The sequence below is a fragment of the Salminus brasiliensis genome, chromosome 1 (assembly GCF_030463535.1).
Source record: "Salminus brasiliensis chromosome 1, fSalBra1.hap2, whole genome shotgun sequence".
NCBI classification, from domain to species: domain Eukaryota; kingdom Metazoa; phylum Chordata; class Actinopteri; order Characiformes; family Bryconidae; genus Salminus; species Salminus brasiliensis.
This window is the reverse complement of record NC_132878.1, coordinates 23,089,028-23,111,782: the sequence shown is the minus strand read 5'-3', so window position 1 is coordinate 23,111,782 and position 22,755 is coordinate 23,089,028. Positions and strand designations below refer to the sequence as shown.

General features: G+C 40.0%; 2 protein-coding genes across 3 annotated transcripts; both read right to left on the bottom strand.

Annotated features, from left to right (window-relative positions):
• Nucleotides 1-562: 562 nt before the first annotated feature.
• On the bottom strand, nt 563-11,716 carry sympk (symplekin). The gene is made up of 27 exons (XM_072674766.1): nt 11,628-11,716; nt 10,709-10,794; nt 10,164-10,229; nt 10,024-10,077; nt 9,852-9,925; nt 9,350-9,476; nt 8,980-9,229; nt 8,573-8,743; nt 8,248-8,490; nt 7,637-7,788; nt 7,309-7,459; nt 6,600-6,822; nt 6,314-6,464; nt 5,937-6,172; nt 5,390-5,471; nt 5,143-5,256; nt 4,907-5,054; nt 4,334-4,494; nt 4,035-4,143; nt 2,962-3,062; nt 2,771-2,861; nt 2,525-2,626; nt 2,074-2,261; nt 1,649-1,825; nt 1,423-1,533; nt 1,135-1,305; nt 563-1,004 (listed from the first exon to the last, which is right to left on the bottom strand). Exons 2-27 carry the CDS (start codon nt 10,784-10,786, stop codon nt 843-845), a joined length of 3,693 nt encoding a protein of 1,230 aa, XP_072530867.1. The 5' UTR covers nt 10,787-10,794; nt 11,628-11,716; the 3' UTR covers nt 563-842.
• Nucleotides 11,717-12,770: 1,054 nt separating this feature from the next.
• Nucleotides 12,771-22,323, bottom strand: hnrnpul1l (heterogeneous nuclear ribonucleoprotein U-like 1 like). Of its 2 annotated transcripts, none has more exons than XM_072674710.1 (16): nt 22,228-22,323; nt 21,571-21,813; nt 20,219-20,614; nt 19,824-20,025; nt 19,667-19,740; nt 19,243-19,382; nt 19,036-19,135; nt 18,754-18,866; nt 18,238-18,504; nt 17,968-18,090; nt 17,547-17,675; nt 15,948-16,116; nt 14,945-15,220; nt 14,372-14,544; nt 14,056-14,274; nt 12,771-13,678 (listed from the first exon to the last, which is right to left on the bottom strand). In XM_072674710.1, exons 2-16 carry the CDS (start codon nt 21,755-21,757, stop codon nt 13,550-13,552), a joined length of 2,697 nt encoding a protein of 898 aa, XP_072530811.1. In that variant the 5' UTR covers nt 21,758-21,813; nt 22,228-22,323; the 3' UTR covers nt 12,771-13,549. The 2 variants fall into 2 exon arrangements, with proteins under 2 accessions (XP_072530811.1, XP_072530819.1); XM_072674718.1 differs by having other exon boundaries at nt 20,219-20,611.
• Between the last annotated feature and the right edge of the window lie 432 nt (nt 22,324-22,755).

The following is a 22,755-nucleotide window of genomic DNA, read 5'->3' as shown; positions in this document are numbered from 1 at the left end:
GAGTTGTAGACTTTAGATGAGAGGTGTCAGTTTTTATTTCACTAGTTTTAAAGTGAAAAAACAGGCTACAGGTGTCATTCACATGGTCTCAGAGCTGAGAACCATAGAGCACCACATTTATCATCTGTGAAATGAATATTAATATTTAGTTTTAGTTCTTGCTGAACAGAAAAGCAGAGGTTTATTTGTATGATTCTGAAAATGACGCAGTACTAGCACCAACCATTTTTGTATTCATCTGTAACTCAAAACACATTGATGTTTAAAATCCAGAAAATAGAAGCCCCTTTTAAATAAATGCTTTTACTTTTTTACTTTAAGAACATTTTGGAACATACTTGTACTTTTATTTGAATAAATAATAAATCACTTAAATTTTTACTGAAGTATTTTCTAACTAGAATATTTCTCCTTTTACCTAAGTGTGGGACTTGTGTCGTTATGCTACCTTTGATTGACTGTAAAGAATTTGACACACAAAGGAACATCCGAGCTGCACTTGAATGCTGCATTAGGTTCAAGGACAGTCGTAGTAGTTAAAAAGAGAAGGGAAAAAAAGAAGGAAAGGAAAACAAAATTATTATTTATTTTGTTCCCACAAGACAATGTTTTGGGAATTACGATACAAAATCAACACGTTTTTGTTTTCAATCTGAAAACAATACAGAACTAAGAAATATTTGCAGGTTAAACAATGAACTACTATTTCATTCTAGACCTCTAGAGTCAGTTCACTGGTATTACTGAATATATAAGGGGCAGCTTCAATTAAAGCTTCCAGTCTACTGATGATCCACTGTCCTTAGAGTCTGTACATTCGTTCAGTCCTCCTCCTCTCTGCTTCACTCAGCATCTCCTGCTGGTGTCTCAGGTTCTGCTACACTGTCCACCACCTCTTGGGGCTGATCAGCTGCATCAGCAGATTCAGAAAATGTCTCCATTGACTCCTCTGCTTTTTCCTGAAGAACATCAGTGGTTCCTGCTTCAGCTTCAAGTGTTTCAAACTGCCAAAGTCAAAATTCAGCGTTAGACTTTGAACTGGTGATGTTAATTTTAAGCCTTTGTACTGAGAAAGAGCATTGCCACAACTGAATGAGCTTACACTGACAAAACAGGAAATGAGAGGACTCTTACTTGGGTTGTGGCTTCACTGGCAACCTGTAGACCTGCTTCTCCTTCTTCCATAGGCTCCTCTTCTTCCCTTTTGATCAATCCTGACTGAGGCACTGGATCATGGACAGCTGTTACGGATGGGGCTGGAGCTTCTGCTTGTGCTACAGGCATCATGACTTTCTGGGGATGCATCTAACAGATAAACAATATATTGATTGAATACAGTGATTTCAAAGTCTTTTAATACATCGGAGTTTAATTTTGTATATGCTTTGTATATATCCAATCAGAATAGTGTTAAGTTTTGACCTCTCTCTCCTCCATTGTTTCCATGTGTTCAGGTTCAGGCTGTGGCTCTGGCTCCTGCATTCTGCTGCTAACCTCCAGAATAGCCATAATGGAGGACGGGATGTGGGCTTGCTACAAAGATACGAACAAGGTGGAAAAAAAGATTGTTGGTTGTTGACTGATGACAGTAAATGCACGTAATTTCTCATCTCTAATGTGGGCGGTTTTCATTTTATTATTATTATACCTGGTGTGGGGTGAAGGAGCGAACATGCTGCAGGAGAGGCTCCCTCATTTCCGGGCAGCGTTCAAAAACGCTGACCAATTGTGCAGGCGGTAGCTGCAGCAGCACACTATAGGATTGAGGCTTGGTGCGCTGGCAGCACTTCACAAAGCCTTCCCACACTTTGGGGTACTTCCACACCTACATACACCCAAAAAGCTACTTAACAGCAAAGACTTACATAAGATCTCAGTCAGAACAGTATCAGATAAGATATTATAAATGAATATGGCTACATATTTTTATAAACATTTGACAATTTCCCCAAAGACAATGATTTTTGACCAGTGTATCACAAGCCTGACAAACATTAAATGTGCAATAAAACTGATATTGGAAGCTTCATTTTATCTCAATTCAAAACATTAACCAGGAGTCACATCACACACCTGTTTGAGGATGAGGCGAGAGAGGATGTTCATGACGAAGCCGCCCAGTCGTGGGTACATAGTGAGCGACTGGATGACCGTGCGCATAAGCAGCATGGGGAGAGGATTCTGTTCCATCAGCTGCTGCATCACCACAGCCAGCACCTCTGATGTGTACACGTTCTTTTCACCAAAGCACAGGTTTGTGGCTATGAGAGCAGATGTGTAACAAAGAAGAGTAAGAGATGGAGAGGGAATGTAATATTAAAATTGCACTGAGAAGGGGAAGACTGATTACAACCACCATGCTAATGAAGATATTGCACTGATATTTTTTTAATGCTTCAGTTCAATACCTTTGTTGAGAAAACAATGACAGAATACAAAAAAAAATTAACAAAATTAATAACTTGGTTTGATTACCAATGATAGAGGTAGATCCAACATGGCTAATCTACAGTAGAGCTGTTACCTTTGATAATAGACTTCATGTCACACTTGGTGGAGTCAATGTTGTGGAGGGAGATCAGCAGCTCACCAGGAGTTAGAGGAGACATAGAGGAACTACCCTCACCTGTGGAGAGAAGATGAAGAGATTTTTGTAGGAATACAAAATAATTGGGGGAGCATTTTAAATAAGCCCAAATAACACTTACTTCCCACTGTGAAAACAATAAAGAATTATTTTCCCCAATTGAGTATTAAAATATATAATTACTGTGTTGTGTGCCTAGGAGGCGGTTGAAGACTTCCTTGACCACTATGGGATTGAGCTTGATGAGTTTGGGCAGTGCCTGGATCACCTCTTTCTGTTGAACAGTCAAAGTAGACACACTGAGCAACACTGCCATTCAATTTGAAACTGTGTGTAAAAACAAAATTTCAATAGATAGACTGTCAGGGTCAGACCTTTTCTAGGCCATTGATAACTGGAATTAGGAAACGGACATCTGGCACTCGTTTGTGATAAAGATCCCTTACTCGCTCTACCAAGTCTGGAGACGGAGGCACTGCAAAGAGACAAAGCGATCATGAAACTGGTGAAGTGTTCATTACAATTGTAATACGAAGTATTACAAAATAATTTCATTTGATATTTTTTCTACAACCCTGTTATTTTACAGTACAGAATGATACTGTTAATAGAGAAATGTCACTGGGGGTATTTTAACAACTGTGATATATAGAGGAGTCCTGAGGGTATTTGTATGTGTGAAGAATTCTATTTTGGCCAAAGGAGAACTTTATTGCTTCTTTGTCCAAGATGCACTCGATCAGCCAAGACATATTTGGTATCCAGCATGGCGTTCTTTAGTTTACAAGTGAGATGCTAGGCTACTATAAACTGGACTTGGATTGTCATCAATGTCAACTTGGTAAATATAGCCTGTAATGATAGCATGTGAAGGTAGCATGACCTTAAGTACGCTTGTAGGGTTAAACTGGAATGGCAACTCAAAATGGCTGCCAAGTTTATTTTTGTTTTAACAGACTAAAGTAAGGCATACAGTGTTCTAAACTGCACCGAGTTGTCTGCATATGAAGAAAATAAAAGATCTGGATGTGTTTTTATTAGGTTGAAAGATGTTGTTGGGTGTATTTATAAAAATGAGATTGGTGACAGTCTAAGCCCAGTGTTTCTTAGCAACACCAGACTAGCTGCTTTCATATTAAACAAAAGAAGCAAACCTCAGACACCAAACATGGCTTGACTGAATAACTGCATTTGGTCTATGTTACAAATCATGTTCATTTCAATTTTACTATTTATTTCATTGTCAGGTTCTGTATTTTGTGTGTGAGGCATAATGAAATACAAAAAAAAACAAAAAAAAAAAACGCTGCATTTAATGCTAATTGTCTACGAAAGAAACAGCTTAAACTGAATGGCAATATTACATCAATATGCCAGTAAACTGCACTTGCATAATTGAGAAACGTACATTCTATGCAATAAAATATCTTAAACATCATAATTGTACCTTTGTCAGTCAGTATGTGCAGACAGCGAGTGACCAGAGTCTCTGCCCCCTTGGGACAGTTCTCTACCAGCAGCAGTAGATCAGGAGAGTTCATGCCCATTCCCCTGATCTGAAGAAAAAAAAGAAACGAGGGTTAATGAAATTTTAGGTATAGCGCTGTAACACAATATGACTACACAGACAGGTGAGGTTAGAGACGTACGTGGAGAAATGTAAAACACTACAGACAGAACAACAGTAAGACATGGTAGCATGAGAAAGACAGAAGCCAGGCAAGCTAAGCCGAGAGAAGGTCTTACGGGCTGCTCTATGACACGGAGCACACTGCGTTTGATATCAGCGATGGCCTCTGTGTAGACAGCAGCTAACTCATGGACCAGACGATGGTTGAGGGGAAGAAGGGAGAGGTAGAGATACAGGCACTGCCTCACTGTCTCCTCCGTCCAGGGAGAGGCCACCTCTGTAGACAAAGCAGGACTTTTAAGGATTGCTTTATATGATAATGTAGCTTACATTGATTGTAAACTTGTGATTTCATTAGCATATGATTAGCATTTAAAGAGCCCATATTATACTTTTTTCCCCATTGTTATTATCTTTATCTTCTAAAAATTTAACAAACTATTACTCTGCCTTTAAAACCAATACATGTACACAGTCCTTGTTCCGATCGGTTGCCGTTTGGTAACATACTGCTTATAAATTCAACATCAATGGACAGAACTACTCTGTTTATGTAAAAGTTATGATTTTTGTGAGCATCAAAATTAAACAAAAAAAGGCTGTTTTTCGATCAGACTTGGCAAATATGTCTTCCTGTTTTCAATGATATGACATATGATATGACCTGAATGGGAGATGTTTTATCAAACCTGTGTCCTCTCCAACTCCAAACAGTAATGAAGGAGGATTTGGATGGACGAGCAGCTGCATGTAATTCAGAGCAAACTTCTCTATGTATTCCCTCAGGTGGTCTTTCTCATACATACGCTTGATGAAGGTAAGGGCTGTGGAGCGCACCTATAACATAAGCAAACAAAATAAGAAAACATTATTCACCATTTCAGGCCATTTAGGGGACAAAAGTATGACTGAAAAGCAAAATAACCTTCTCTTTATCATGTGAGCTGAGGTCCAGTAGAACATGAAGGTACTGGAACTGTCTGGAAGGGCGTTTTAGTATGAGCTCCTTCAGGGTGGTCATGCCCAGATAAACACGAGACTGAAAAACACAAAGACACACAGAATTCGCTACTGGTCACTTAAAAGCTGAATGAGCCATGCACTGAAACTTTAAGTATGCATTGGATTCATAACAGTTCTGACTGAAAAGTTAATACGGCAGTTGGTCTCACCTCGTCCTCGCAGTAGCGTCGGATGACCTCCAGGGCAGACTCTGTAATCAGTGGAGCCTCCAACACCAACTTGGTGAACAGCCTAAAAAAGCAGAGAAACAAACTGAGTAAACACAAACTGAGGCATTTTCTTCCAGAAAATAAAGTAACCAGAAATCTGACTTCATTGTTTTGTTTAGGTCTTAAACAGGTAGAACATGAGAAGCTGATAATCCAGTAACTGAGACTGCACCATACCAGTCCTCAAAATATTATTTCCATTCGGTCAACCCCCCTCCCCCACCACATTTGCAAAGCACTGACGTTTATTTTAGTGCAATTTTTCAAAATAGGAAAAATAAAATTTTTATGGAAAAATATTTACACAGTAGTGCAATACAAGACTAGACATGGGCAATATGACAATATTTGTACAGTGAAAGTTTGTTATTGTGACAAACACCATGGGCTTCATCAGTATTTAAAACCTTACTATCAACTTATTTTACACCTTGTTATTAACTTAAATATTCAGTTCTTAAGCTGCTCTTGGCTGAGTGCAACTCACCCGTCTCTCTGTTCAGGCCGCTCCTGCAGGCCAGAGAGTAGGGCGAATAGGCAGTGCTCGTAGCTGTCTAGCGAGCCTGAGGGCAGCTGGCTCAGGTATTGATTGTACTCCTGATACAGCAGTGAGAAAGCTAGGTCACTCCGGGCCCGCATATCCTCCAGAATAAAATGCAGCATGTCATCCTTCATTGTCCCCTCAAACTGTGTCATTAACCTCGCCAAAAGCTTCACACGAACCTGGGGGACAGATGAATTGAAGTAGAGATCTTGCACAGTTTTCGAGTAGTGATAACATCTAAGTGAGCTCACTGGTCACATATGAGATTTCAAGAAAACTGAAAAAGACCTAGTTGGAGCAAACCCAATAAATCCGCTTACATGAGACATGCCACTACGTGCAATGGCCTTCTCTGCTTGAAGAATGCGTTTGACAGCCATATTGGTTAACTTCTCAAGCTGAGTGTCAGACAAGGGCTGGACTACATCAGCCAGTCGGAAGACTTTCTTCCGCCCACTGCTGCCTGGTGCTCTGATTTAAAAAAAAAAAAAAAAAAAAAAAAAAAACACAGACAGATGAAAAAAGGACATATTCCTAATCAGCTTAAATTAATATTATTTGAAACATTATAGCCATGAATGTGCTCAGTAGAGAAAGAATTTGTACTTTGACTGTGTAGAAGGCAGAATAGGTTCTGGAAGTTTCTTGGCCTGAGGCGTTTCTTCAGCAGCTTGACTCTTGTATGCCCCCACCACAGAGATGGCTTGGCCCAAAGACACTGCAGAAACTTTACGGATGATGATGGGGTCTTTGGAGCTGGACTCTTCCATGCTGGCCTCGCCTTCTCCCTCTTTCCCCTCCTCGCCCCGTGCCCTGCACTGCTCCACACCTGGAAATTGAGGGATACAGAGATTTCTTATTGCAAAACCTATTTGAGGCAGATTTTCTGGTTGCATTCTGCAGGCATTGTAACAGTAGGACTGCAACACTCCAGAAAATGGAATATCCAGTGGCAGCAGTGGCTTCTTAAAAATTGAGTAGACACTAGAAAGACAAGAAAGAAGCAGTAGCTGATGAATTAACAAAAGTCTGTGGACTGAATTGAACTGCAGAACTTGAGAAGAAGCCAGAAAGACTGAAAGAAATGGCTTATTTAGATATGGGCTGTTTAAAAAAATTATGGTTTGTGTTTGGTTTTAAAAAGATATAATATTGTCTGCTGTCCGTCACCAACTCTAGCTCCTAACTGTGTGCCACAGTATTTTATATTGTATACATTGTATATTACTCAAATATAGATACAGTCATTGATTGCAGCACTATAAAATAGTCTAAAATAAGAAATGGACAACACCAGCATCTCTGGACTCCTCACCTGGTCGAAGCCCAGCTGCAGTCATCTGTGTAGCCATGAGCCTAGCCAAATGTTTGATCTGAGCATCTGTGCCAGCAGACTCCACAGGTGTATATGTGGCCTGAAAGGAAGCCGGCATGACGTCTGGTAGGTAAACCATACTAATCAGCACCTGTAAAAGATAACAAAAACAGCAAAACAAAGACAATATGTTAAATAAATAAATCCATAACAATAAATGACAGAACAATTATCTAATGGAAAATCAATCTTGATCACAAAGCAGGATCATTTTTGTAACTCTATATATAAATATCATCTATAAATTAGGTGAAGCACCAGCACATACCAAGTTAGCTACATTTTCCGATGTGAGCAAAGGCAGCAAGAACTCAGCAGTGAGGTCTATGGCAGACTGTGTGCCTGTGGTGGATGATGGCTTGGGGGCAACAGCAGGTGCTGGCTCTTCTTTATCCTCATCATCCTCAATCAGAGTGGGTTCTGTGAGACAGGCAGAAAACGCTGATAATTAGTCCGAAGCTATATAACGTCAGGAAGCAGATGTGAAGTATTTAATGGCTCTAAAAATGTCTGATGCCAGTCAAAGTCTAAAACACAATTTCCAGCCTTCTATAATCTGCCCTGTAGAGCTATAACTGTCACTCTAAAGACACACCAAGGTTGAATAGAACTATTTTACACTAAACCACATACATCTCAACTGATTAAAAAATAAATAAATACAAAATCTGTGAAATTGTCCTTTAACAGCATGATGTGATTTATATCATGTTCGTGATTAGGTAGCATTGTAGCTCCAGTGCAGAACAAAATAATTGTCGGTTTTTGTTTGTAGGTTTTATCTACTAAAAAGCAACTACATATATGTTTGGGCAATCCATCACTTTAAGGGAATAAAGCTGTTGATTATTAACATAAAACATGAACCTTTCTACTCACCAATCTTGATTCTCTTGCCCTCGCTGTAGGGCTCGTGGCGAGATCTCTTGCGGGGCTGAGCAGCAGCAGGAGGAGCACAGCGAGCGATTTCGCTCTGGGCCATGCCCAGGTCCAGCAGTAGCGTGGAGATCTGGCTGTGGAAGTCCACGCTGCTTGGGTGCCGCAGCACAGATACCAGGTGCAGCTTAAGGTTCTTTCGCACACTGCTCACCTGAGACTTGGCCAGAGTGGGGGGCAGGTTGGCTAGGTAAGGCAGAAGTCAGATGGTCAGAACTATCTGAGTAGAGTCCATACAGTCATAACAAACTACAAGATTTCTACTCACCATGCAGAGTCTCATAGGCCTGCACAACCTCAGACATGAACATAGGCCTTTGCCGGGCCAGCGTGGCCAGTGAGCCCAGAGCAGTGGTCAGATTAATGCTGGAGATGGCTGGGTGCACCATGAACTTAAGAAGCTGCTCTAGAGCCGATTTTCCCTCTTCACACAGTACATCTGGGTTGAAAAAAAGAAAATAAACAAAATTATTTCTGCAATAATTAATTCCGCATTTATGGACAGTTGCTACATGATGCAAATTAAACACAAAAACTATCCACAGGTAAAGGCCTGACAATAGAGATATTTTAGGGCCCAATATTGTTGTTATTTCCATGAACGCGAAACATGCATTTAGATTGAGTAATGTATTTATTAAAACGTCATCTAGCTTTTTCATAACTTTGACCCACCATAGCGAATGTACGGGTGATCTTTTGGGATTTTGTCTAGGCTGATGTCCCCCTCTTGTTTCTTGGGTACATCTGAGTCAGGCGTTCGTGGAGACAGGCTGATGATGAGAGATTCGGTAAATTTGATGGCGTGGGTGCGAACGCCATCATTGTCTGAATCAAGCAGAGCCAGAACCTCTTCCTTCATCTGGGTCACCATAATCCAGCACGCCTCTTGCATTTCAGACACACTCTTCGGGCGCACCAACCACTGGCAGAACAAACCAAAATAATCGATCACAGAAATGTTGTAAAAGGTTTTGGCTTTAAGTGTCAGTCATTACAGGGTATTCATTCTTTCAAGACAATGTTTAAATAACTTTGGAAATACCTGCAGAGCCACTTTGTAAAGTTGAGTAAGTGTGAGGATGGCCTTCTTCACAACATTTACACTCTCATCCTTAAGCAGCATGTTTAGATTTGCGATAAGTTTCAGCAACAGCTCATTATCTCGTTTACTGGAACACAAGGAAAAAATATAAATCTGATAGAAAATATATCCATATTATTTAAATTAAACAGCACAGTTGGCATACTAACATCTAATATGATGCACCCCTTCAAAGCTCAAATCCAAATGTTTACATTATAGTAGAAATAAAACACTTGAAGTTAAAAAAAATAAAATAATATTTTTTTTTTCTTTCTTAAATTGTTATTTCATACAGCACATCAATTATATATTTTGTACTGCTAGCAGGACCACCCAATGCAATATGCAATCATGTAATTCTATGTAATGTATTAGATAATGTAATTATGCATAACGTAAACTTTTACAACAAACACGTAAAAATAAATGGTTACAACATTTGGAAAACCGGTGAACTTACCATGCCTCCTCAATGAAGCCAATAACAAATTTTCGCACTTCAATCGACTTGTCAGTCTGAAATGCAATCATCTCCTGAAGAGAAGAAATCAGAGAAAGATGACATTTTAGTTCCCATCTTGAGGATTTCTATGCTGAAGCTAATATAATACACTACAGGTAACTGTACTTACATCCAGAAAATTATCAAGTAATGAGGGGTCCTTATTAATAATCAACTCTTGCACCTAAAGACCAAAACAAATATATACAGTGAGCATTCAATTCAAACATCTGAGCATAACAGCAGACAATGCTTTAGAAATATGTTTACCTGCTTCAGTGCAGTAAGTTTATCATCAGTGGACATAAAAGCAGCCTGGTTCAGCAGGTCCACGACCTATGAAGCAAATTTAACACGTCAAACACAACAAAACATAAAATATGTTGGTTCTGAGGATAAATGAAACTTTGGAAAGCCATATATTTAGGTGCAGTTATGGTAGTATTTAAATGTAGTCTAATGACGTCCCATTTGAGTTCTGGAGAGCCGAGCCTCGTTCAGTGTGGGGTTCTCTCTGCTCTAGCACCTCTACTAGAACTGATCATAAACTGGTCTGAACTGAACTGTTTATTTGAGCGGGAAAATCTTCAAACCTCCAGGATCCTCCCAGCCTGTATTAGCCACGCCTGATGTGGTCTAAGCCAGTGTTAACTAGCAGTCTTGTTACTGAATAATATCATTCAATATCATCAAAAGTCATCCTTGAGTTGAATTTGGTGTATTACAGCCATAAATATGAAACTGTGCAGCATTGTGGACTACAGATTTGGAACTGCAAAACAGTCTAGGCAAGCCCTAAAGGATCCCAAGGGTACCTTTTCACTGGTGGTCATATCGATGGCTGCGTCCTCCCGTCCAGTAAGGTGCTGCCTTTCTCCGGAGCCTGACGCCATTCTGTCAACTACAACATCATCAAGATTTCATTAAAACAAAACAAAATCCCTCTAGCTTGCATTTCACTACTCCTTTTGCTGGGGAACAAGAAATCGGATTTTGAGATCAGAGTAAGGGATGTAACAATACATATTTACATGGTTTTCCACCATAATTTCAATAATAAAGCCAAAAATAGTTTGTGATGATAAAAAAAGCCCCAGAAAACACAGCCAACAGATATTTTATGCAACTTCAGAGCAAAAATAAAAGCCCAGTTAACTAAGTGTAAATGTGCGCATAGTATAAATAACATAATAACTTGTAAATAATATTGGCCAGTGGCTTCCATGAAAGGCAGTGAATTAGAGGCCCTTTGGAAAAGACTATCATTTGACATTATGAGTGCATTTTGTTTTTAAATATTGAAACTGGTGCTCTTCCACTATCCAGTAACTAGCTACTATACATCATTTCACTATGCCATGTTAGATCAGAAGGAATTCTAACATTAGAAATGGGGTTGATTTTCACTCCCCTCCAGAGACAGAGATTGTTGTTGTATTGACTGAAAGGCTCTGGCTCATTGTAGCAGCCTACGTTCACAGCTACTAGCTACATACGAAGCTTCTGATTAGTATATGTCGACAACGTTAAGTTCGACCTTAACTGAACACTAGTCACATTCTGCCGCCGGTACAAAAAGAAACTAGTGACCGAGGCGCTGTTTAAGATGAAGCCTCGACGCTGCGCTGCGCTGCGTGTACGATCCTCTGTTTTAATTGTAAGCCACAATTTTCGGACCGCGTCGTGGAGTTAATTTAAGGACAGAGATGTGTAGGACTAATTGCTAGAACTTACAGTAGTCCTATTTCTTCTTCTCACTTAGACAGGCTGTAAACGTCTCATCTGTATCACTCCACACACAGCACGGGCGCCATATTGACACTGCACGGAAGTACTGGATGTTGGAGAAATGTACTTCCGTGAACAGCATGGCTGTTATATTCCGTTTATATCGAAGTATAAATGCACATTTAAATACAATAAATAAGCGAGATATAAATATTTGTATATATATTTATGATTTTGTTATGCTTGTATATTTAAATAAATTAAATATAAATATCGGTATAATAAATAATTATACAATATATTATACTGTATAAATATGGAAAATATATAAATATTTATCACACGGTGTATATGCTTTTTAAAACCGTACTGCTGAAATGCTTTTAATTTTATTTTTTGTTCATCACATCTATCCACCCGTCCATCTTCTATTTGCGTCTTCCTGGGCAGGGAGGAAGGGAGGAAGGGTGGAGGAAGGGTGGAGGTGGGTCAGGAGCCCACTCAGAAGCAAGGCAGGCCTACAACTGCGTTTTTCACGCAATTGCAGTGTTTTAAAAGCTTCAGTCTTTTGTGGTGAAAAATAAAATGTGTATGTTTCTGAGCCAAACCGAGCTACCTAGAATGATGAGCGTTTAACACAAAATATATACAGCTATATGCACATGGTTTTTGTTGTTGTTGTTGTTTTGAGAACAGAAGAAACAATAACAAACATTTCTTGTTTTTTGTTTTCACTTTTTATATTATTTTGTCTTTTACATCATCTCTGCTCTAACACTACACAAATTAGTTTAGGAAAAAAAAAATACAAAACTGCTTGCACTAGTTCATTCCAGAAATATCTACTAACACTTTGATTTCTCCACTGAGGTGTAATGATGGCTCTAACACTTGCCCAACTTGGGATACATCAGCAACTTCCTGTTCACTTTTTCCTCTTGAAATGCTGTTGGGCAGCATTAAATGTTTTGTACCCATAGTCTCCATAGTGCTAATCAAAAATATTTGATGAAATTAAAGAATTCTTATTAGTTTCATATATGGATGTAGTGACTTAAGTCAAATGTCTGGTCTGGCTGAAAGCATTGTTCAAAAACAAAATGATCCACAGTTACAGTATTCAAATTGACTCAATAAACGACAAACAAGTCAGTTCTTCAGATTATATTCTCCAATACAAAAAAAACGTGAGTTTTGATCTGACACAAAACCACATGCGAATATTGTTTTACAAACATGGTACAAGGTATAAAAACTTTTACAACCACACAAGGAGCTACTTATGCTCACTAAACAGGAGTCAGGAGAACACATGAAGTCGGCCAGTTGAGACATTTTAACAATGATATAAAAAGGATGATGATAAACTCCACAGGTACATAATATTGTTTTAAAGTGTTACAAAGAATTATGCTGTTAAAATGTCCACTTGTGTATCTAGACAAGATTGCGTTCTTAAACCAATGAGGAAGAAAACATGTTTTTAAAAGACAAATAAGAAAAAGCTGAGAAAGTTTTCTACATACAAAACTCCATTAAAATTGATCGGATGTAAAATCATGCGCACAAAGCATTCAAGCAACTGTGCGTGAAGTATCTGGAGGAAACTATGCCACATCACTACTCATTTAAATTTGCCTGCTTCCTGTTTATAAATATAGGCTAATCTCTGTGGTAAGTTAATACTTTAATAACAAAACTGGCTACTGCCACCAGAACTAAAATGTGTTAATGGAGCGCAAAAGGAAATGCAGTTACATTTAAGGCTGAGCAACAGAACTTTATATTTAAAAAAAAACAAAACACAGGGGAGTGGTGTAAGAGAGAAGGAAGACTGTGAGGGTGTGGATAAGACAAAGACTATAAAAAAGTAGGCAGAGGAATGACGCTCATGGAATGGGCCTGTAGGGTCATTGTGGACGCAGCTACTACTGTTGTGTGCCCTGGGAGCCCTGTGTGTTCTGCTGGTTGCCATAGCTGCCGTAGTTTCCGTACTGGTTGTAGTACTGGTTCCACTGGCTCTGGTTCTGGTAATACTGCTGCCACTGCTGAGCATACTGCAATTGCAACAAATGAAGAGATTAAACAAGCACAGCAAACAAATAGCACAGGTCAAACTAAAACCTAACGCCAAGACTTGATGTGAAAGTACTTGTTCTGGATCAATGATACTCTTACAAAAAGAAAACTATTCCATATTAGGAATACTATTTAGAAGGCCTGTGTTTCCTGAGAATATGTTAAGATGCTGTTCATGTGTGGTAGGTCAATTTGCTGTAATACTAACAGAAAAACAAAGACACTAATTTTAATGGGACAAAAATTACATTACAGTACCACCATGTAAAACTTTAAAGTTCTTAAAAAAGGCATCCCAGGTCTTCATCACACCACATCCAATTCCCATTCATCATTAGTTGTTGTAGTAGCTTACCTGCTGATACTGCTGGCTGTAGTTCTGCTGCTGCTGCTGCTGCTGCTGCTGCTGCTGCGGTTGCTGCTGCGGTTGCGGTTGCTGCTGGTTGTATGACTGGCCTGTGGTAGCAGGTGTCTGGCTGTAGCCCTGGTTGTATCCTGGGTACTGGCTATAGCTTCCATAGTTGTAACCCTGGCTGTAGTTGCCTTGGTTGTAACCTTGATTGTAGCTTTGAGGCTATACAAAACAGATTCATTTTTATAAACAATGATACATTACTTTTACTGAACACATGTACCACCACCATCAACCTCCCTTCTAAGAGCTCTGGTACCTGGGACTGACTGTAGCTGCTGCTGGACCCAGAGCTTCCTTTGTTGTATGAGCCCTGGCGATTGTGGTTGTAGCTGCCTCCCTGTTGTGGATTGCGGTTGTAGCCTCCTCGGCCACCTGAATCTCTGTAGTTGTTTCCCCATCGATTCTGGTTGTATCCACCGCGGTTGTAACCTACACAAATGACAAAGGTCTTACTTACCTGACAAAATGCAACTTCTCAAAACCGACTGAAATAACAGCTCATTCAAATCATTAGGCGGCACCATTTACATACACTGGTTATGACACAAACCAGGACTCCAAATCTTAGGTGATGAGTAATTAAAGCATAAAATATGTCTTGGACCAAAACAACAGCATAATTTACAACCAAAATCTAGACAATACATAAGCTGCATAAGATGTTACTCAAAAACTAGTCGTTTTCTATCCTCATGGTTCAAATAGGCTACTATTAAGGCTAAAAATGAACCATTATAAAACACGTACAGAAAGGACTTCAATGTAAAATGTGTCAAAATTGGCCAACTGTGACAAAGAAAATAAAAATCATAGTTCAAAAGCCTAATACCTCCACGGAAGCCACCACCTCCTCCAGGGCCACCACGACTCTGGTAGCCCCCTCGGCCTCCCTGGGGTCCACCATGGTTGTCGTAGCGCTGGAAACCACCACCGCCGCGGCCACGGAACCCACCCTGGCGGTTGTCGAAGCGCTTTTCTGGTGGAGGGCCGGCCTTGCGCCCTTCCTCGTTGTACTGTTTGATGAGAGTGTCTGCCTCTTCGCGCTGCTGCTCGATGAAGATCACCTCATCCAGAAAGTCTCCAGCCTCGGGCAGCACAAAGTTGGCTATGGGGAGGACGGGAAGGGGGGGCAGAGGGCACGCAGTGAGGGAGAGAACAGCCGCGTCGCCAAGAAACAAAAGAGATTTATTAGCATCGTAACAGTGGTGGCCAAAAGAAACATTAGACTGGGCAGAACAGAGGGAAGGAAGAAAAGGAGAAGACAGTGAAAGAGAGAAAGTGAGAGGGAAAGAGAAGACAAGATGTGGTGGGCGAGTCAGAGGGACCTTGGACAAATATTGCCTTAGTTGATTAAGGCAAAACTTGTCCCAGAATAAGGGTAAACATAAAAGTAAATATAAAAAGAAAGACAGTTGCCAGAAAAAGAGAGTTATGAAGGATTAAGGGTGGTTGTGCCAACATATTAATTAGGACCTACAGCCGACATTCACAATTAAGATAAAATGGATTAAAACTGTAAAACTGCAATTTGACAGTACAGAAGAGATTTGCTAACAAACATAAGCCGATCCGTTACTTTATGTTGTTCATTAAGTTTGCCGTGGTACAGAAAATGAAATGTTGCAGAAAACAGGGGCCAGAGGACAGGATGAGAATCAAGAACAAGAAAAAGGAGAGGAGCTCTTTTATCTGGCAAAACAGAAGAGGGTGGGTGGGGATCTTCGAAGTTTGGGGGAAAACAAAAAATTCAAACAAAAACAAAAAACATAGCAAAAGCAGATCTGGGTGTGTAGTTGGAAGCATTGTTTTTTGGTTATCCGTGGCATTCCTACCTTTCATTTCTAACACAGCATGATCGGGAACATCCTTCCCTTCCTCATCAGTTCGCTTTAACGTTCGCTCTTTTAAATCCTCATCCGTGGGACAAATTACAATAGCCTTGCGTTGAAACCCTTCAAAAGGACGCATTTTTCGTCTCTGGGCTGATCCATATACATTTGTCTAGCAATGGTGACAAGAAAGAAGTAGAAGCTTGTTCATTATTGTTCACTTTTTTGCTTTGTTATGGCTTTGCGTTCCGAAGGAGGGGGATTGGGATTCCTGCAACGACGAAAGTGAGAGAGTTTTTTTTTTTTCATGGCTAGATTTACTGTTCTGGAATGACTAATGGTTGTCTCTCACAACCCCCCACTCACTTACCTTGGAAACTGCTGCGAGGCGAAGTTGCAGAGGACAGTTTTTAAAAGAAAAGGGGACCAAAATCACTTCTCTACAGCTACTTGCATCATTACATTGCTTTTATCCAAGTCTTCAGCAAATCTCTTGGCTAGCATGACTATGAGATAAATTATCACCAGTAATAAACCAATATATTAAGTTGTGAACTGCAAAATAAGGTAAATACACCCATAGTCTTTTAGGACAGTGCCTGACGACACCACACCTTCCAAACAGTCACACAGATCCCAATATAAACACCTCACTCTTCTGTTTGTAGCATCTAAACATCAAAAACTGATTAGAAACACTAACTGAACTACAAAATGCTCTCATAATAGCCAGACACAAAGTAGGCCTTTTTGATTAACGTTCTGAAAGCATATACAAGCGTTTACACAAACTACTCCTGGGTCCCCTAACTTACCTATACTTACCAATTCTTCAAACGTCCAGCTATGCCTGACACAGACAAACACTTACTACCTACCTGTCAATACTCACAGTTTCCTTAATGAACCCTAGGCACATCCATTTGACCTTACTTACCTGATTCTGACTTGGCCAAGACTGATCTAAAAACTTCAAGTGGGTTAGTTTCTCTACTTACCTTAAAGTTCATTTTTAATACAACATTCAAAAGTTCCAAGTTATCTAATTTAAAAAACATCAGAGTGATGTTGGGGTTTTCTTACAATTACCATAGCAACAGAAGGTGGTTTCTTACTCACCAGGCTGTGATTACTTGTTTTTCAACATCTTACTAATGACATGGACTATTTGTACAGTGTGGCAAAATATTTCTTTACAACAACACATACATTATTAAAAGGGAAACCATAAACATATATTCAGAGTAAGAACATACTCTATTACAGTTCTGTACAGTTTTCGGTTCATTATAAGCAAAATCAAAAGAAATACAAAACAAATGAGAAACACAGCAACATGTTCAGGACAAGGAAATTAGGAGTAACAATAAATTAATGTTTTCAGGAGCAAAAGCTGCTAACCAATGTTTTGGGCCAGGGCTACAGAGAGAGCAGAAGTGCATTAATGAACATGTGCATCAGGGAGCAGCAGTGGGGCTGTGTTGTTTCCCTTTTTCCAAAGGGGTTGGGGAGGTTGAAAAAAAAAAAGGGGATGGTTAAACAAAAAAAACAAACAAACTTAAGTGGAACAGCAGCAGACGGGACAGGCGGGAATGACAGTACCTGGTCCAGGATGTAGTTGCGTTTCTTGCGGGCAGCAATCTGGATGAGACGGTTGAGACACTGCGTAGCCTGCTGGATGAGTACGTCCCAGCGCCCAGCGTAGTTCCTCTGGCGACGGAGGCCCATCACCTTAGAGAAGAAGCAACAGTCATTAGATTAAAGTCCATAAGAAAGAGAGAAGTCTAACAAGTCTAACAGTTCCTACACTGCTAAGTTTTTAAAAAGCTCTGGTTCTAAAATCAGATTTGGCAAAGCCACGTCACATTATAAAACACTCAATATAAGGATATACCCTATATAAATGCACTGATACATTAATTGATCTCTACAGAGATGATAAGCCTGTAAGAATACCCCTTGTGTTTTAATAATAAAAAAAAAAACTTTGCATTTGCATACTATGCGTAATCCATATACATACTTTCATCTTTTCCATGATCGCATTGGTGCCCAAAATATTGAACTTCTTCTGTGGGTTCTGCTCAGTGTGTTTATTCGCCCAAGTGGTCTTTCCACTGCCAGGCAAGCCCACCATCATCAGGATCTGTGGAAAAAGAAGACATGGGCATACATTTTATACCGTGTACAGAATTTACATGTATATTACATTTTTCTCACTGCTTATCTAAAAGTTTTAAAGAAATAATAAAAAGATGAGAATGAAAAATAAGAATACAATCAACATCCATACTTCACAATCTGCCTTGGTTGCAGGTCCCACTGTTCCTCTGGTACGGTCCTGCAGTGGCAACTGCTGGATGAAGGTAAAACCCTCAGAAGGAGGGAAGAAAGGCTCCTCTCTCTGGCCAAAGTTAAACTCCACACCACAGTTCTTTACCAGAATGTGTGGGAAGAGGGCTCGGCCATCCAGTTCCTCACGAGAGATGTTGTAACATGTGCCAAGCCATTTGCCGTTCTTGGAGAATGACATTTCCACCTTTTCTTTACTATCAAAGTCCTGAAGATATAAAAACAGCTTAAGAGATGTCTCTGTTGTTTTAATTGTCATACTGTGGTATACTTCACCTGACAAGGTTAACATTGCAGTTAAATAAAGAAGTATGGGTTAGTTAGTTTCTTATCTTTAGTTAATAAGACAATAAGTTTCTTATTATACTCAATCATATAATTTCTGGGGGAAATAATACTATTTAGATTAACAAGCAGAAGAACAAAAAAAAAAAAAAAAAAAGGGTCAAATACTCACAATGTAGCAACCAATCACATCGTTTTCACCAAATCTCTCTCCATAGTCCTCAAATTTACAGTTACAGGATTTCTTGCCAGTTCCACCATAGCCATAGGACATAGGTTCCTCTCCTATAAAAATAATAAATAAAGAAATAAGAAATACATATTAAACACTGTTCTCAACTCTCCAGAATAGGTTCATGTTTACAGTCAACAAGTACCTGCTACTGATTTTCTCTGTCAAATCAAAGTCACCTTATCAATCAAAATACCCTTCTTGTTTTACTAATCTACTCACCAAGCTGAGTGTTGCAAGAATCCAGGGACCACCCTATTCTCACCACATGGGGATCGGGCTCACTAGACGGAAGATGCTTCACAGAGATCTCCTCATTGATCTAAATGGAAAGAAAATCTTTATTTACTTTAAAAATCTTAATTAACTTTAAAAAGTTACCACTTTTCAGTCATGTATGACCTTAAACTTCCAGATCCTTAATGTTACCTTCATTTCATAGCATATGCGTCCTTTGGTGACCCCATAAGAAGCTCTTGCACCTGCCCAAAGGTATGCAAAGCCCTCAATGGTAAGTGGGTAACCACTGTACCTGTTACGAGCCACTTTAAAATGTAGGTCGGAGTTATCTGTGGTAACAAAACATAGGAAAACATTAAGAAAAGCCCTTATGATCATACCAAATCAAGAACCATACATAACTACTCAAGGCTAGCAGTTTCAAACACTATTTATTGCAATATTATCCATATACAAATAACATGAGCTATACTTTAATAAGCATGTAACCAAACCATAACAGTGCAACTACACCTCCAGCTGGCCTTAGTCCAGTTTTATTAACATCATCATTCCTTTAGAAACATATGGTCCTAACAAAGTATTAGTAATAACACAATTGTATTGTACTCACAGGTGTCAATAGCCACAAGGCTGTCATCAAAATCTTCCTCGTCTTCTTCAGCTGGGGGCTGTGGCGACCGGCCCCTATAGAATATACAGTTAATGATACATCCATGAAGAAGAAACTAAAAAGAGGAAAGAAATACAAGAGATGGGATCAAACTTACCTTCTGTCTTCACGATGCTCATAGTACCCATATCCACGGCTGTCGTCGTAGGACCTTTTGCGGCTGTATGACGTGTCTCTGTAATCTTCTGACTTGACCTGCCCTGACTGGTCTCCTTCCACAGGCATCCAGGCATTTGCTGTCTCTGCCTGCTGAGGCTCATCATCTTCCTTCTTTGGCTCTGCTTTGACCTCATATGTTTCTAGTGGAATAACGTTATGTCCCCAAGCACAAAACAACAATAATTAACTGTACGGTTTCACAGATTTTATCGACTAAAAAAAAAAAAAAAAAAAAAAAAAGGAACAAAACCACACTATGATACATCAAGAACCACACAGTAAACAAGTCTGAATAATCTGTGCCTGAGATATTTGGATTAAAACAGGACTTACCCTGTTCACTAGCTGCTGGTTCTGTACTCTCTGACTTTTGCTGCTCCTGTGGTTCCTCAAACTGCTGCTGTTGTATGGCTGGCTCGTCATACTCCTGCTTCAGCTCAGCTCCCTGATTGTCTTTTTCAGCTTCTAGATCCTCCTGCTGCTGCTGTTGTTGTTGTTGTATCGGAGGCTCAACGTATTCCTGCTGCATCTGCTGCTCGAAGCCCACATCTGTGGTGAAGTCAGTTGTTCCAAACCCAGAGTCAGATGCATCTGCACTGTTCTCGTTGCCGTCCTCCTCATCATTCATATTACCCTGGTCATTCTCCTCCTGGTACTGATCGCCACTGTTTTCATCCTCGTACTGAGGTCCACCATTTTCCCCATCATCAGGTTCCCCACTGGCAACTTCTAGATTAAGAGACCATATTAATCACTGTACAGCAAAAGTCAAATCAAACCAAATGTATTAGTATAGTGCATTTTACAACTGTTGCCACAAAGCAGCTTTACACGAAGACCCCCAGTGAGAAAGCCAAATGGTGACAGTGGCAAGGAAAAACTCCTTGGGAAAAAGGAAGAAGAAACCTTGGGAGTAAACAAGACTCACAAGGGGGACCCATCCTCCTTTGGTGAGAAATATTTATAAATTATTGACAAAGTCACCAAACCACCTAAACTGTTGAAAAGCTCAGGTGTGCAACATATTCTTAATCACAATATAATTTTTATGGTGTAGTATAACTTAATATAGTCATAGCTCTGATAGTGTTAATATTAATAGCTACAGATAGGTAAGAGTCCATTTAGGTTTTAACATTGTTATTAGGCAGATAGCAGTGGCAGGAGGGTGTGCCGCAGGTCTGACACAGGTAGAGGGGACCCCCAGCAGTCAGTCTTCCAGCAGGTCGATTTCTTATCAATCAAATCAATGAACTGCACCGCATTAAAGCACAAAGTATTGAAGTATTTTGTCCTCAAAGTGCATTTACATTTGTTTACATTTATGTAAATGAAATGGTCAGATATAAAATGGCAGAGTTCAAATAAAATGTTTTAATCTTAAAATGTTAAGATAGTATAAGGGTTTTACTGAAACAACTGAAATGCAATTGAATCTAATAATAACAAAATCGATTCAATTGTATATTTTACCACAGGATACAATGCACTGCTCCTGTCCTGCTGCCAGTAAATCATCTCGCATAATCCCTTAGTAAATCTGCTTCCACAGCCACGCCATCTGGATCGCTGCGTCCGTTTCAAAACACAGACCACTCAACCGCTTTTTAAACGGTTCCCTACTCCCTATATAGTGCACTAGGGAGTCCCCACAGTGAGTCGTTTGGCACTCAGCCTCAGTTTACCTTCGTCTCCTTCTCCCGCGTCCTGTTCTTCTTCCTCCTCCTCCGCACCGCCGGCTGCCTCGGCCTCCAATGCCGCCTGCAGCCTGTCCGCCAGGTCCGCCTTCAGCCCGCGGGTGTCCAGGCCGCGGCGCTGGAGCTCCTCTTTCAGCTCGTTGACTTTGAGCTTTTTCACGTTAATTGTGCTCATGTTCTCATGCACGTCTGCTGCTAGCTCGATGAAGTTCCCCCCGAAAACCTGTCGCCCTGCAGAGTAAACAGAGGGGTAAGCGGGGAGGTTGCTGGCAGGACGCGCACACTCGGCTCGGCTTACGTTGAGTATGTAGCTAGCTAGCTAGTTAGCTGCTTCATAAATACATGTGTTTATCTCGCTAGATAGCTACCAAGAGACACAGCGCTGCAGCACAACCATGCAGGATAAATGGTGCAGAAATGCATGAAGCATATTTGTTGTTTTACGTTGCAAAAACAACCAGAACGTGCAGAGTACGTTTACGATGGCTACGTCAATTAGGCTAATGCTAGCTAGCTAACATCAGCCAAACAAACAGCTCGCGCAAGAACCCGCTCTTATAGTGATACACACCTCACAGCAAAACCACATCAGAACAAACAGCGAGCAAACAGTTCACTTTGTATTGGTGCAAAATGTGAACAAACCTTTTTACGTGGGGTTTCTTTCGAGCGCAATTCTCGGTAGCTGCAGTATCCACAAGATGGAGGGTGACCGAGGAATTAGCCAAGCTAACGCAGCTTCCTGATGCGGGCACCGCGGCGCTCTCTCTGCGGCCTGTGATTGGCTGAATCAGCGTTCAGTTTCTGAAATCTGGCTTCCTATTGGCTGACTCAACATTTTGAACAGCGATAAACGACCACGGACCCGGTGGATACTGATATTTCACTTTCACATTAGTATCCAGTATTTTCAGATTTTCAGTGTTTTTGTCATATACACGTACAACATTGTCCAGTGAAATTCTTACTTTTCTAATCCACCGTTCACATACCATTATTATTATTGTTATTATTATTAAGTATGTTTTTTATTATGTTAAGTATGTATATTTTTTAAAAGCATGTTTTTAAATGTAATTATTTTTATATATTATTTATGTAATTATGACATTTTTATTTCATTATTGTGCATGAAAGAGAATTGATCCGTGTCCTGCAGAGCGCAGTGGTCAT